The sequence below is a fragment of the Dendronephthya gigantea genome, unplaced genomic scaffold (assembly GCF_004324835.1).
Source record: "Dendronephthya gigantea isolate DGI-Jeju-01 unplaced genomic scaffold, DenGig_1.0 000109F, whole genome shotgun sequence".
NCBI classification, from domain to species: Eukaryota; Metazoa; Cnidaria; class Anthozoa; order Malacalcyonacea; family Nephtheidae; genus Dendronephthya; species Dendronephthya gigantea.
Window position 1 is genome coordinate 52873 of NW_021163119.1, and position 14895 is coordinate 67767.

Consider the following 14895-nt stretch of genomic DNA (forward strand, 5'->3'; position numbering starts at 1 on the left):
CTAATAACCTTATTCAATGATTGTTAATTCATATGCATGTTTGGTGTAATTTTTACGTGTGTATTCCTCATCATGTTTCCCTATAACCTTATTGACTGTTTTATTTTCTCGATCGTATATCTAATGTTTCTCCTGTATGCATGCATGACCATGCTAATCAATATGATTTATATCAGTTTTGCGTATCTATATTTTCCCAATAGCCTTGTTGTATACGTAGCTAATGTGTTTTTTTTAGACTTATATATAAAAGTTATATATATATATATACACACATCATGTTTCCCCTATAACCTTATTGACTGTTTTATTTTCGTGTATCTCATCTAATGTTCCCTATATGCATGAGCATGCTATTTGATATAATTTATATTTTTGCATGTTTAATGTTTCCCCTATATATGTAAAAACACTCAATAAGGTTATAGGGGAAACATGATGAATAAGACAGACATGTACACAAAACAGATCAATTAATAATCAATTATTCGAGAAAGTCGAGCAAAATATCATGATTTGTCGGTGGGGATTATAGATATAATATTAATATGCGAGCCACCGACAAATCACGATATTTTACGAGAACCGATTCTCGTTGTGCCAAACTCCGAAGCGTTATTCTATAACTGTATAGAAACACAGCAAATGTTTTTTATTTCTTAAGTGATGAATGCGTTAACTGTTAAGGTAGCTATATATGTTTTTATTACATCGTGTTTCCCTCAATTTTTTGTCGATTGTTTATTGTGTTGTATACTTAACGCTTCTACGCCTATATGACCTTGTTAATTGATATGTTTTACATAATAATCAGTGTTAATTGATATATTTATTGATATGTTTTGCATATCTAATGTTTCCCCTGTAGCCTTGTGATGTTCTTTAGTGAATTTCCAAATTCTATTATTCTAACTCAATAATTTACGTTTATAGGATAAAACGTTTTCAGTCTGAATAGCTGCATGTATGTTCCATGTTTTAAGCTATACATTATTATTATATGTGTATATAGAGATTCATTCGCAGCAGAATGACGAAATAAAAATCGTATTTCACCGTGTAAATTAATTTCATGCAATTTGACTGGACGTACGATGTATTTCATGTGTAAAAAAATGCCATACACGGCTTTTGATTGGACGTACGATATTCTTCACACGTGAAAAATTGTCGTATGTCATTTTGGCGGCAATCTGTTTACATTTTCTTTCAAGACGGCGTCGAAATATAGAAGTGAGATTCAAAACATAATTCTCATATATTCAAGATATTTTTAATTTCAGCATATTCTCAAATCTTTCGGAAAGAATATCTAACTTCTATTAAACAAAATTACAAAGAAACTGGAGGGTAATAAATATGTTTTGATGCATTCGATTTTTTTTGCTCGCTGTGTTTTTGTATATTAAAAGCGTGTCGTTGTCAAATTGATCTCTATAGTATACACATTTAATAATCAATTATTTCAAGGAAGAATCGTTGTCATTATTAATTGCGTGACAAATGTTCCTTGTTTGAAATGGCTGTTACTACTCAATTGCATTGAGTGTCGGAGATTTCTTGCAGACTGTTTACTGTGTTGCGTGTGATTAATGTTTCCCCGCCTACATGACCTTGTTAATTGATATGATTTACATTTTTGCATATCTAATGTTTCCCCTATATCCTTGTGATGTTATACATTTTATGTATATAAAATATGCATATACATACAGATATACCAAATTCTAACTCATTCACTATATATCTAGAGATTAGACGAAACTTTAATATTCTATATAATGAAAACGTTTTTCTAAAAGCTGTGTTCCATGTTTTAAGTTAACATTAATATTCAATTATCATCATAGGGGAAACATTGACTATAGCATTTGCAAAGCACATCAGTAAATTCGTGACAAGTGCTCCTTGTTTGAAATTTTCATTTCCATTCATTTGCATGCTGTAATTGACATGCTCGGCAGATAAAAGTGTCAGGCCAAAGAGTGTTAACTTCATATCGGGGCCACGGTCTCTCAGGTCAGGAACATTTGCTGAACTCAGTCCGCAAGATCCCAAGATATTCTGCATATAGAGGTGAGTTAACATTTTTTTGCATCGCGAATTGTTTATAAAGATGCACGATCGACGCATCAGTTTATTTTAAATCACTTTATCTAATTCGCACTTTTTTGTTCGGAAAATGCATAGCTATTCGTATGCACAGCATGAAATCATTTTTGTTTTTTTAAACACACTGCATGAAAAGCCGAGTATTCACAGTACGAGCGAATACAAGTTCGAATACGGTTAGTATTCACTGTAAAAATTTGCCGGTCATTTGTTAATACTGCCAAATACACATATAGCTACTGTGTGCAGCCTTGCTGCGATTCCGCAATCGCCTGTTAGTGTTCGCTATTGACGATATAGATTACGTTATCGAGAATCGAGGCTTTATATACTGTCTTCGCTCGGCATTGAACACATGACCAGGACCTATAATTTCAATGACAAATTTTGATCTGATTTTTCCTCTTTGCAATGGACTTGCCCACATTGTTAATCCGCCCGATTATACCCTTTCCAGCTGATCTGAATACAAAAATCAACCAATCAGAAGTCAGATCCTCTACAAAACTGAATTATCATTCCCTTCAATTTGATTTTTTCGCCCTTTATACCAATAGTTGAAAGAAAGGGGACAAATGACTCCAAGCGCATGATAACTCAATTTTGCCGAGGCGCCTCGTGACGTCATGATCTCAGTGATCTGAGAGGTTGTATTGGATGCATAAATCTTAAGGCCCGTTTACATTACACTCGATTTATTGGCACGGCACGGCTAAAATGGGTACCCGTGCCCATTTCATCCGTGCCCGGCCTTTGTTTTGGTAGTCTGAGCACTAATAAAATTAGGCACGGGTACCCATTTTAGCCGTGCCGTGCCAATAAATCGAGTGTAATGTAAACGGGGCTTTAACTCCTGTACGCTTAAATGTTATAAGATTTAAATTCAAGCCCATGCATATGTGTATAAAAACAGAGCATAAAGCCCAGTATGAACTTTGTGCCTCGCGTGGCTGGTAAAGCCCAGTATGAACTTTATGCCTCGCGTGGCTGATAAAGCCCAGTATGAACTTTATCCTCCCCCCCTAGTGGCTTATCCCTCGCCGTTCTCCAGCACATGCTTCAAAGGTAACTTCCATAAAAGAAATTTCCTTACTGTCATTTTGATGACATTTTTGGCGCTAAGAAATAGCGGCGCGAACATCTGAAATAATTTAGTTTGTAGGTGAGTTATTACTTATTTCATTATTTATTTCAAATAAATAATGAAATAAGTAATAACTCACCTACAAACTTGAGTTGGGATTGTCTTGACTATGTTCATGCAGTTTGTTGCACAAAATAATATCAGACATAAAGAAATATATTGGCGGTACAAATCTAGTGAGACTATACATTGGTTCGCAACCGTGGAATCATGCCACGGTTCAGCTTTCGTCCATATTTTTGGCTATTAAAACTTTAAAAGGTCCCGGCATGCATTGAGCTCAATATATGATGTCAAACATAGCTAATTTTAAGAATTTTTTATCACTGCACATATCTTCACAAGAAGAGGGGGACATGATGAAAATGATCCTAACTGGAAATTGGTAATTTAAAGACAGGGTCGTTGTAGGGGTTCTGCGAAATTTTTCTGTATTTTTGAGTCGCTGTGACTTAATTTCAAGTATTTTGGGGGACAATAACTTATGAATCCATCCCAGCAGAGTGAGGTCTGTTGAGAAAACACAGTTTACTGCATATTTCTCATTTTATCACTGCACGTTCTACTTTTATCACTGCTCAAATCGGTTATCACTGCGCACTAAAATTAGGTATGATGTCAAAATATATATATATATATATATATATACTTTATTTTAGTTGTGAAGTCTAAATATTACACTTGACAACAAGGGAGATTGCGACAGAGCACAACCCTAACCAAGGCATTCTCCCAATAGCTACAAGGTTAACATATATAACTATTTACAAATTTCGACAAGATATACACACAATACAAACGTGGATTCAGACGATTAACAACATAGCCTGAGGTTATCTGAAGAAAGATTACGTATAGAGTTACATTTAAGACAAATAGAACGCCACGTACAAAAGACATCCACATCAAATACATGACGCACACCCAAGAAATACTTTTGCTTCAAAAGATTTTTAAAAATACGTGGTGATTTTACTTCCTTTACTGAAGTTGGTAAACTGTTCCATAACCTACACGTTCTGATGAAATAGCTGTGTTCGAACTGCTTGGTTTTTGTTTTTGGTAGCGCGAAATTCATTGCCCCGGAATTCCTCAACTGACGGTCTTGCAATTGTGGTGTGAATTTGACGTACTGTTCAACATCTACGTACTGTTCAAATGAGACATAAAAGAAACATACTCGGACAAAAGTGCGAGACCAACGCTTTTATGGTTGTTATCAGCACAACTTTTTTGTAATTTATTTATATAAATTACCTAATTAGGCTAGTAGGGAAATCATTAAAATCACTGCCAAATAAATTACAAGTAATGACTTATATGATTCATTGAGTTTCATTCTATTCTTATATCCTGTTGGCTGAGCTGTTTCCTCGCACCAACTGCTGTGCACACTATGAGGAAATGTTCACTAGTGCACAAAAGTATTCAACATGTTGAATATCCGACGTCGATAGCACGCGTGCCAGAAAACGCAGAATACAACATAGCACACTTGAGGAAACAGTTTAGTCAACGAGTGACGCTCAGCTCAGCTGTTTCCTCCAGTGTACGCGGGGCTTTAACAGCTTAGAAGTCCAAGCCAGACTGTGTTTTTTTTAAGTACATAAATATAATTACATGCATATACCAGGAGCAGTGATGTTTCATATATACTACAGCAACATTGCTGCGATAATTAAAAAGTTAAGTATTTATCACAGTGTAGCTATCAACTGTTTGCCGAAAGACTGAAGACTTAGAAATTAACAAAGATTAAATTTCATAACGGCTTAGAAGTCCATGACAGACTGTGTTTTTTGTTACATTCTGCAACCAATTTGTGATGATTTAGATAATTTGCAATTAATTACAGCAATAATATTGAATAAATGATTAAATGTCGTAAAAAATCACATGTACCTGATCTTTTAAGAACTGTACAAAATCTCAATTTATCAACTGAAATCATATCACGACATTTAATCTAACTTGATAAACCTACTATTATTAAAATTTATATGCAAAATTTGCAATTTACACATGACTGCTGCGAATTAATATGCATCGCAGCCTCAAGATCATGTTTGATATTTTTGTTCATGGACAAGCTTGAAGGACATACATGCCTAACGCATAACCCATTAACTTATCACAAGGAAATTCGTTAAAAAAATGTAGAAAACACAATATTCAATAAACACAATACTCACCGAAGGCGAAGAGGTCTCTTGCCGTGGAAATCTCACCTGCATGCAATCTCTGTATGTTCTGTATGTTATGCAAATACTCTGTATATGTTCTTTAATTAACCGCCGATAAGAGTTTCCTTAGGGTTTCCACGGAGTAATAAACCCTTGGCGTTCTTCACTATTTTTCTTGACTGACCTTTTTATATGCGGTAAAAAAGCTTTCTTACAAGCACGATCATCGATCAATTTTTGTTAACTTGCAAGCGCGCTTTTGCGCCAAATTATTTATATAACTCCACTTCCACTTCTGGGCATTCAAAATATAATTTAAAAATGTCAGCTGCGGAAGCTCTCTCGAATTAATTTTTCGTCAACCCCGTGCCGAAAGAAACTCGCACACGCGTCATCCGTAAACTGTGAGAAATTTTAATATTCTTCCAAGCGTATTAACACTGACCTACAAGACTTTTATCAAAACTTAATACTCAGTTAGAATTCCGCTGCTTAATATCTATACTCAAAATAACTCAAATGTGACGCTTGGCTCAGTAATGATCAAAAGCATATACGAGAGGGTATATGGATTTCAAATTTCTATTCATTGGCAGTTGCCTGGAAGGACAGAAACCTAAGTCCAGATTGAGAAATTTTAAGAAAAAAATTTTCAAATTCACTGATCGAAATTTTGATTTTTTCGGCTCATTTTGGGGTTCATCACAATGCCCAGGAAAGGCATACTAGTTTCCGCTTAACGTATTAGATGCCTCGTGGATTTGTCAGAGTTAGCGTGGGTCATATTTCAAAACACACAACTTCGTACTCTTATAGTAAACACACAACTTCGTAGTCCTATGAAAATCACCAGTGATTTTGATCACATTTCGTAATTATATATGCGATAAATGCATTGTACAACTATTGGCGAGGTTTTTCATCGAGATATCCAAATGCGATCTCGTGATCAAATGTGTCTTTGTTAGTGGTTTTCCTGCTCATTAATTATTCATTCACATTCAAGGACCAAAAGTTGCCCTTGAAAGGTCTTGCTTGTGGTTCATGCATTCTCAATGTAAACAATTGTATTGCAATTCGTTGCAAGTCTGCTCGAGACAACGATAGAAATGCATACAACCAACGAACCTCGAGAAAAGCAGAAGATGTGTCTTTACAGAGAGGACCGAGAATTCTGCATCAGTGGTCCCTGTTCTCCCATCGTCCGGCGCACTTGAAATTTGCCGGGCCAAATCTTAGAATCAAAACACTCCTTTTGTGTCCACGTTTCTACTTCAAGGAATTTAAGGAATTTTTTTAATTTTAGGGTGAATTTGAAACAGAGCAAGTTGAGATGTCGAGAAATACTTACACAGGAAGCATTCTCTTTGTTGGTATTGCCATTGCCACTTTTACAACAACGGCAGCTCAGTTGGTATGTGTGGATCCAATAGTAATCGGCGAATTCCGCGTAATGAAGTCGAGGCGATGTGTTGACATAGATAACCTTTCCGGCGGAGGAAATGTTCACACCTACCTATGTGATGGATTTGACGACCAACAAATCATCTGGTGCAGCGAGCAGAAATTTTTTTTGGGATCACTTTCGTTGGGAGCTTTGTAACCGCGCCTTATCCAAAATACATGTTTGGATATAAAGGGTCAATTTGGGTTATTTAAGTACTGCATATTAATGTTCCTGAAAAGTCATTAATACGGTTAATTAGCATTTAGCGGGAAATATTGAAATTTTCCCGCACCAAATAATAATAGAGCGTGGTATACTTATAATATAAACTATATCTTCAACCGGAGAAATTGTACGTATTCATTCAAATTCAGCTATTTACCAATCAAATTTAATCAAACTTCATCATGATGTCAGGTTACGCATTAAAAGGCTTCGTAAACTCAGGAAATACATGCTTCGTAAACTGCGTATTGCAGTCTATTCTCTCAACAAAGAGTTGCAATGAAGGCCTTGGTCAACTTCTGCACAACAGGAAAAGATGCACGGCGAACAAAGAAGGTAAACGTTTTTTAATCGTGGTTATGCCTTATGGAAATTGGTTTCCCTTGTTGAATATGTGAAATTGGTTTCCCTTGTTGAATATGTGTGTAATTTCCCATGTGTGTAATTTTCCATGTAATTTCGCATAAAGCGACATAATATATTTCCCTGTGGGAGGGTCGTTTGGACTTCATATTGTGGAAAGTATAAATTTTGGTGCCTTCCATTATTTACCGTATTGCATTGAAATATTTATATATGACAATTCTATAACTCCATGTAGTAGATTTTCAAAGTGGTATGCATAGGACAGACATATGGGTGGAGGGGTGGGTGTGACACCCCACACTTAGGGCAGGTGCATAGCAAGCACTACAGCAATAATTTGGGAGGGGGTTAAATGAGACTGATGATTTGTGGTAAAATCCCCACTTTCCAACAGTTTGATATAAAAAAATTGAAAGAATTACGAATTCTTTTCTGGTGATGAAAGTGGCAAAAGCTCCACTATATTTAACACAACCAGAGAAGATTGAACCAATAATTACAATGAAAGTGATGATGAACTAAAGTACTGGTACAAATATCTACATTAGGTTTGTGGTGATAAAAATACATAGTAATAGTAATATTTTTTAATGATATCTGGTATTCATTTTATATTCAGGAACAAAATGCATATTATGCAGTACACTGAGTGTGTTCAAATTGTATAATGGAGCATCACAGGTGGTTCGACCAGCAGCACTGCTTTCTTGTTTGCCACAAATTATGAGCGGTTATGTCAAAGGTTCCCAGCAATGTTCAGCTGAATTTTTCCAATCATTTTGGACAATTTTGGAGGAAAAAGCTCATCATCTGCAATCAACAGAACTTATTCCACAATATTGTAGCCTTGAATTTCTGAATTCATTTTGCTTCTCACTTAATAGTGAGATTCTATGCAGCGAGTGTGGCAATACTACAAGTAACATTGCCACTGAGACAGTGCTTCCATTATCTATAACAAAGGTAATACCCAAAGAGATAGAAAGTCATTGTCACAAGATGGTGGTGTTAAGAAGTAACAAAAATAGTTTAGTACATTTTCCCTTAATGTTAAATTAAAAATCATTCTAATGGGTATACCTTGATAAATTCTACAGTCTACTTTTTTTTATTAAAAAGAGAACAATTTATTTAAATTTTCCTTGCTTATACTCTAAATGCTTACCACCTTGTCATATTTTTGGTTAGGTATTAAAATACAGGGAAAATGGAAAATATGATTTTATGCACATGTTTACTGGCAGTTGCAAACCAAACAAATCTTGTTTGAACAAAATTCAAAAACTGGAAACTCATTTGTTCTTTTAACCATAATATACCAGGGATTACCTTTACAAGATTTGTTGGATCAATATTCTGCAGCAATTCAATTGGAACAGCTCTACAACTGTGAAAGGTACAGTTAGTGATTATTGTGATGCCACCAGTATTACCCTTACGAAAATGTTCTATAGAATCCTATAGAATATGCTATAGCATATTCTAAATCCTATAGAATATTCTATAGGACTTCTTATCCTATAGAATATTCCATTGCCATATTCTATAGAATTTACAGATCCTATAGAATATTCTATAGGACTTCTTATCCTATAGCATATTCCATTGCCATATTCTATAGAATTTACAGATCCTATAGAATATTCGATTGTACATAAATTCACATTAAATATCGATTGATATATTCTATAGAACATGCTGTACACAATAATCTATAAAATGTTATACAGAATGTGACTTTATGTAATAATTAAGGCAATTTAAAATATAGCAATTTTAGTACACGATTGATATTGGTCGAGAAATGTGTTTTCATCTGTCTAGAAACACAAAAGTTGAATAGCATCATATTCGTATTTTGTGTGAGGTCCTCTCGACATACTTTTTAAATCTTAATGTTAAAATTTTCCGCAAAAATCATTCGTTTTGTAAGGACAAATTACAAGTATTTTAGACATATCTGTTTCATAATATGCCTGTTCGCAGGTTAGATGGCGGGCGTTTTGCCCAAACAAGGCCGCAAAGTTATGTGGGACTTGTGTAACTGACACGCATAAGTCTATTAAGTCATAACGCATTATTTTCAAATTGTGAGCGCGTCTTTGTCATTCGTTCAACGTTTTATAACTGATACTGGTAGAATTTAGCGAGTTTTTCTTTCGTATTTGAACATAAAATACGCAGTACTTGAATTTGTCGATGAGGAGTATAGAAGGTTGGTCAAACTCGCTGGATTATGTGAGAAGAATCAGAAGATTCGGATAATTTTGTGAATGGTACATGACTATAGACTAGGATCGTGAGAAAGAAATTGTGTCAAGGCCATCAGAAAATTTCTGAAAGGTTCCATTGACCCATCTACAATTTCAACAATAACATGTGAAGCTAAAGTATTGGAATTAAGTGGTGAGTGTGTTTGTAGTTATATGCTATAGCCTATATGCTTGTGCAGGCAATTAACAAATATTCTCTATACCCTTTATATTTAATAGAATACTTAATTTTTAATATATCATTCTAAGAGTGAATATAATGTCTCAAGTGTTTAATTTTGCATTTACTATTAAATTTGCAAATTTGCTTATGTCCAAACATCATACTATAAACCAAAGGTCAAAATGGTATAATATTTGTAGGTGCCCTTATGTCCCAGTGTCTCAATAACAAAGACTCAACAGAAGGTTTTAAAAGGAAAAGGCAATTAATTTAAAGGATTTTGTGTACTCAATATTATGGGTATATTGTGGAGCCGGGAGGTTCTGTCCACACACTCCATGACAGGAAAGATCTCCAATGCAATAAAGGAGAAGGATGCCAAGCCACAACTTGACAAGGAAAAAGTCAATGGCATATGTGGTAAGCTGATAACTTATTTCAGTTAGCTAAATATATATTGTATACTATTTCATCACTCACAGCATGGTAAGACAAGTCCTGCATTTTTAAATAATTTTTCAATCATATTCCTTAATGTAGAGTATACTTCAAAAAGATATGGTTGTCCTGCATCTGAAGTGTGACAAGTAATGCTAAGATAATGCTAAAAAGAAGTCCTGCGAAAAATAATGAACTGAGCTACTGGTCAGACAAACACTTTAAAAATATCCAACATATAGAATAATAGACAATAATTAATATTACTAAAATACATTACAAACAAAAGTATTCAATATTGCACAACTTTTGATGTACTGATACATATATACCAATATTTCTAATATATATCTTTTTATTCTTGAAGTGATTTTCATCATTGATGTTTTTTCATGGCTAGACATAATATATTGATAATATTGCACAGAAGAGTGAATATCACTTCTTAATTGTGTAATATTGCAATTGCATGTTCTGTAGAATATGCTACTGTATGTAGCATATCCTATAGCATTCTATAGCATCTTCTATAGCATCTTCTATAGCATCTTCTATAGAATCTTCTATAGGATCTTCTATAGAATCTTCTATAGCATCTGCTATAGCATCTTCTATAGAATCTTCTATAGGATCTTCTATTGAATGTGCCATAGAATATCCTATAGAATATTCTATAGAATTAGTGCCAAAATCTTTTAGAATATTCTATAGGATATTCTATAGAATATTTCAATAGAATATTCTATAGAATATTTTCGTAAGGGTAAGCAGGTACAATTACAGTTATTATGCACTCCATTGAGACATCTCAAATGTTACTGTCACTCTCACCTCATTTTTTAGTGTTAAAACATTATTTTATGTAATTTTTTGAGTGTACAGTGTTAAAATACTAGCACATAAATTTGTACCCCATGCACTTTTTGGCTATTTTTAAGGTGTGGTAAAGGAACTGATGCCTGGAAAAGAACCTTAGTGCAGAATCTGCCACAGGTATTATGCATTCAGTTATTGCGCTTTGACGCAAACGGTCAAAAAATAAGCTTGGAAATAGATTACCCACCTGAACTAACCATACCCGAGTATCAACGCGATTTAAATGATGGCAGAAGTGAAACATCGAGAGCAGAATACACCCTTTCTTCAATAATAGCACATGAAGGAAACCAAATATCGTCCGGGCATTATGTTTGCTTCGTTAACAGGAGCGGGAGATGGTTTTATACAAGTGATACCGTTGTTAAAGAAACATCACAGTTAGCAGCATATCACCAGAAGAATGCATACATGCTCTTTTACGAGAAAAAGGAGCGACAAGCCCACACTAGGGCAAAGGTGTTTACAAAAGAAGCACCAGTGCCTACAACGAATAAAGAACCTGTTTTGAATATTAACACTTATGCGAAAGCAGTTGCAAGGGGTTCTTCCAACAACTCTCGTGCTAAAATGCACTGTTTGTCATTATCCAAGAAACGCAAGGCCACTCTTTCAAAGGTACCTTGTAGAGATACAAATCTCTCTATGTCAACATCTGTTGGTCCCGTGACAGACGCTGCAAAAACTAAAGAGTTCACAAAAGAAGATTCACCTCACCCTTTATCACCCACAATCACTTCTAATTCTAACAGTTCTATGTCATCGTTAACACCTGAACAAGAGTCAACAGCTGAAAAAAACGCAGTCTCAAGCTCTGAAACGAACTCCATGGGCCCAGCTCCCGAAAATAAGATATCGACAACTCCTAATCCTTCATCACCTCCAATAAAGATGCATGGATGTGACGAGAATTCGACCAACGACATAATAATTACTAAAATCACAAAATTGCCGACCAGTTCAGCACCTGACAAAGAGCAACAAGATATCACAATAAAAGTAACGGTACCACCCGATTACTACGTACCGATAGGTTTTCAAAGCGCCAAACCAGGTTTATTCAAAACCAGGATAGAGGGGAATGTCGTGCATTCGAACATGTATTTATCCCTAACTGGAGAGGAGAGAAAACGCGCACAAGAGACAGCAATTGCAGGCGTACACATTAGCGTTAGTGACAGAGTAAAAGAATGGGATCCGACAGACATCATTCGCCTACTTCCTGCATCACACAAGATTTCTGATTCCCTGTTATCTAACTTTTTGGTAAACAAGATTTTTCTGATGATCGAAGAAGAAGCAGTTAAGCAGGGAAAACAAGTCCACACCTGCAACATGGAAGTTCTCCAACGTATGACAGAACCTTCACTTGACATATTTTTAAAATGCAAGTATGATCAACTATACCCTCATATTTTAGATAGTGAAGTAATACTCTGTCCTTCATTACACGCAGATCACTGGTGTTTAGTTGCCGTATACCCAGCAATAAAAAGAATGGTTTATTTGGATTCACTTTTTCAAGGAATTGGGGCAAAAAGGGCATTCCAACGCGTAGGCAATTTCATTGAATGTGCCATGAAATTACAAGGACAAAAGTATAGTGTTGACGAGTGGGATTTTTTTGCAATCCCAGCGAACGACGTTGAACAACAGTTGAACTCAGTCGATTGTGGCGTGTTTGTGGTAAAATGGGCACAGCATATAGCTGAAGGTAGGATGATCGATTTTAAGCAACGACACATAAATGATTTCCGTTACTCGTTAATATTGGACATAGCAGGAAACAAACTTTCGTGTTTGTCGATTCCACTTGCCAGCAGCAAAGGTAGCAATAGTTGCGAACAAACAGCGAACAGTGATGCAGATCCTTTCAAATCATCACCAACTGAAAACAGTCATACAATCCTTCAAGATCATTGCTACTCGCTTGCTACGCCGGATAATATACCAGATGATATACCTGAAAGAACGAATGCTTATGTATTACCCCAGCATGTACAAAGCATACTCCCACCAACAGCTGTTTATAAATGCTTAGAATATGAAGAACTTTCGAACGACGATACTATGGAATCTAAGAAATATAGGGTAAAATTTAACATTAAAGATGTGTCAACACCAAAGGAAATCGAAAAATGGGTTTCTCAATTTGCAGCATCGTCAAACATCAAATACAATTCTCAAGGGGGTTATAAGAGGAAAGGTGTCAGAGTTTCGTTTGCCCAGTGGTATATTTGCGAGTGCAAAAGAAAGACATTGAGCAGGAACCAAAAAGAAGCGAAAGCCGAAGCTATGAAACGTAGACAGGAGCGTCATTGCACTCATGCTGCTAATGCTGAAACCACTGACAAGATCCATTTACTATCTAACATACGCGATAAAAAAACAGATTGTGAAAGCAAAATGGTAATAAAAGTGCGTACGAAAGCAGTTGAAGAAATTGTCTGTGATGTGGAATTATGGTGGAATCATAACCATAGCGTCAACTGTCACCACCTTACCACTTTTAGCCAAATCTTACCTGCGACAAGGCACAAATTTCTTACTTATTTTGAGCAGGGCATGTCTGCGTCTGAGTCGTTCCATCACCACGAAACAACGTTGATGAGAGATCCTGTTACTGTTCTTCTCTTGGCAGATAGAAAATACTGCCCGTCGTTGAGAGACGTTAATAATCTCTACGAGAAGTGGAGGAAAACAACAAAAGGACCATGTAATGGAACCGAATTGTTCGACTATCTGCAAGAGTATATTACGACATACAATAAGGATAAAGTGAGTGATGGTGGCAAAATCTTTCTACAAAGATATAACAATGACGAAAAGCGTGAGCAACCGTTGATAATTTCCATATGTACTCCAATGATGTCACGTGTACACAAGTTACGCCAGGCTGGTGAAATGGCTTTTATGGATGCATCCGGGAGCCTTGATCGACACAATAATCCAGTTTATTTTATGTGTACTCATCATCCGTCAGGTGCCCTTCCCTTAGCAGTGTGGATAACTTCCAGCCAATCAGAATCCACTTTGAATAGTTGTTTACACAGCGTTGTATCAGTGCTACCGCGACACGCATTTGGTGGAAAGGGCGTAGCGTCTGGTCCTTCAATTTTCCTCACCGATGATGACAGTGCCCAGAGAAATGCTTTGCGTGCATATTGGCATTCATCTGTTCTTCTCCTCTGTATATTTCACTTTCTTCAAGCTGTTTGGAGATGGCTTTTAGACAGTACTAATTCCATTAATAAAATGATCGGCAGCACTTAATGTCCATTTGCCAAGGACTGGTATTCGCGGACACGGTAGAAAATTTTAATGCCAATGAAACCAAGATGCAGTCAGACAAAACGGTGTTAAAGTATCCAAATTTCAATAACTACATTAAAAATGCTATAGAAAGAAAAGAGCAATGGGCACTTTGTTTTCGCAGAGGACTCCTGACAAGAGGAAATAACACTGACAACTTTACAGAATCTATGATTTTCGTTTTTAAATGTGTCATCTTAAAGCGTATCAGAGCGTATAACTTATTAGAGTTAGTGAAATTTATAACTGAGGATTTGGAGATGTATTTTCAAAGGAAACTGTTAGCTCTTGCGTTTGGTAAGCCACAAAATCTTCATGTTACTGCGCGATGCTTTGGAAGAAATGCGAGTACAGTG

General features: G+C 35.8%; 1 protein-coding gene across 1 annotated transcript; it reads left to right on the forward strand.

Annotated features, from left to right (window-relative positions):
- Window positions 1–1521: 1521 nt before the first annotated feature.
- Window positions 1522–14500, forward strand: LOC114535014. Its single transcript, XM_028556390.1, has 4 exons — window positions 1522–2076; window positions 6746–7447; window positions 8097–8873; window positions 11290–14500. The coding sequence occupies exon 4, from the start codon at window positions 11639–11641 to the stop codon at window positions 14498–14500; it is 2862 nt and encodes a 953-aa protein (XP_028412191.1). The 5' UTR covers window positions 1522–2076; window positions 6746–7447; window positions 8097–8873; window positions 11290–11638.
- The last annotated feature ends 395 nt before the right edge of the window (window positions 14501–14895 follow it).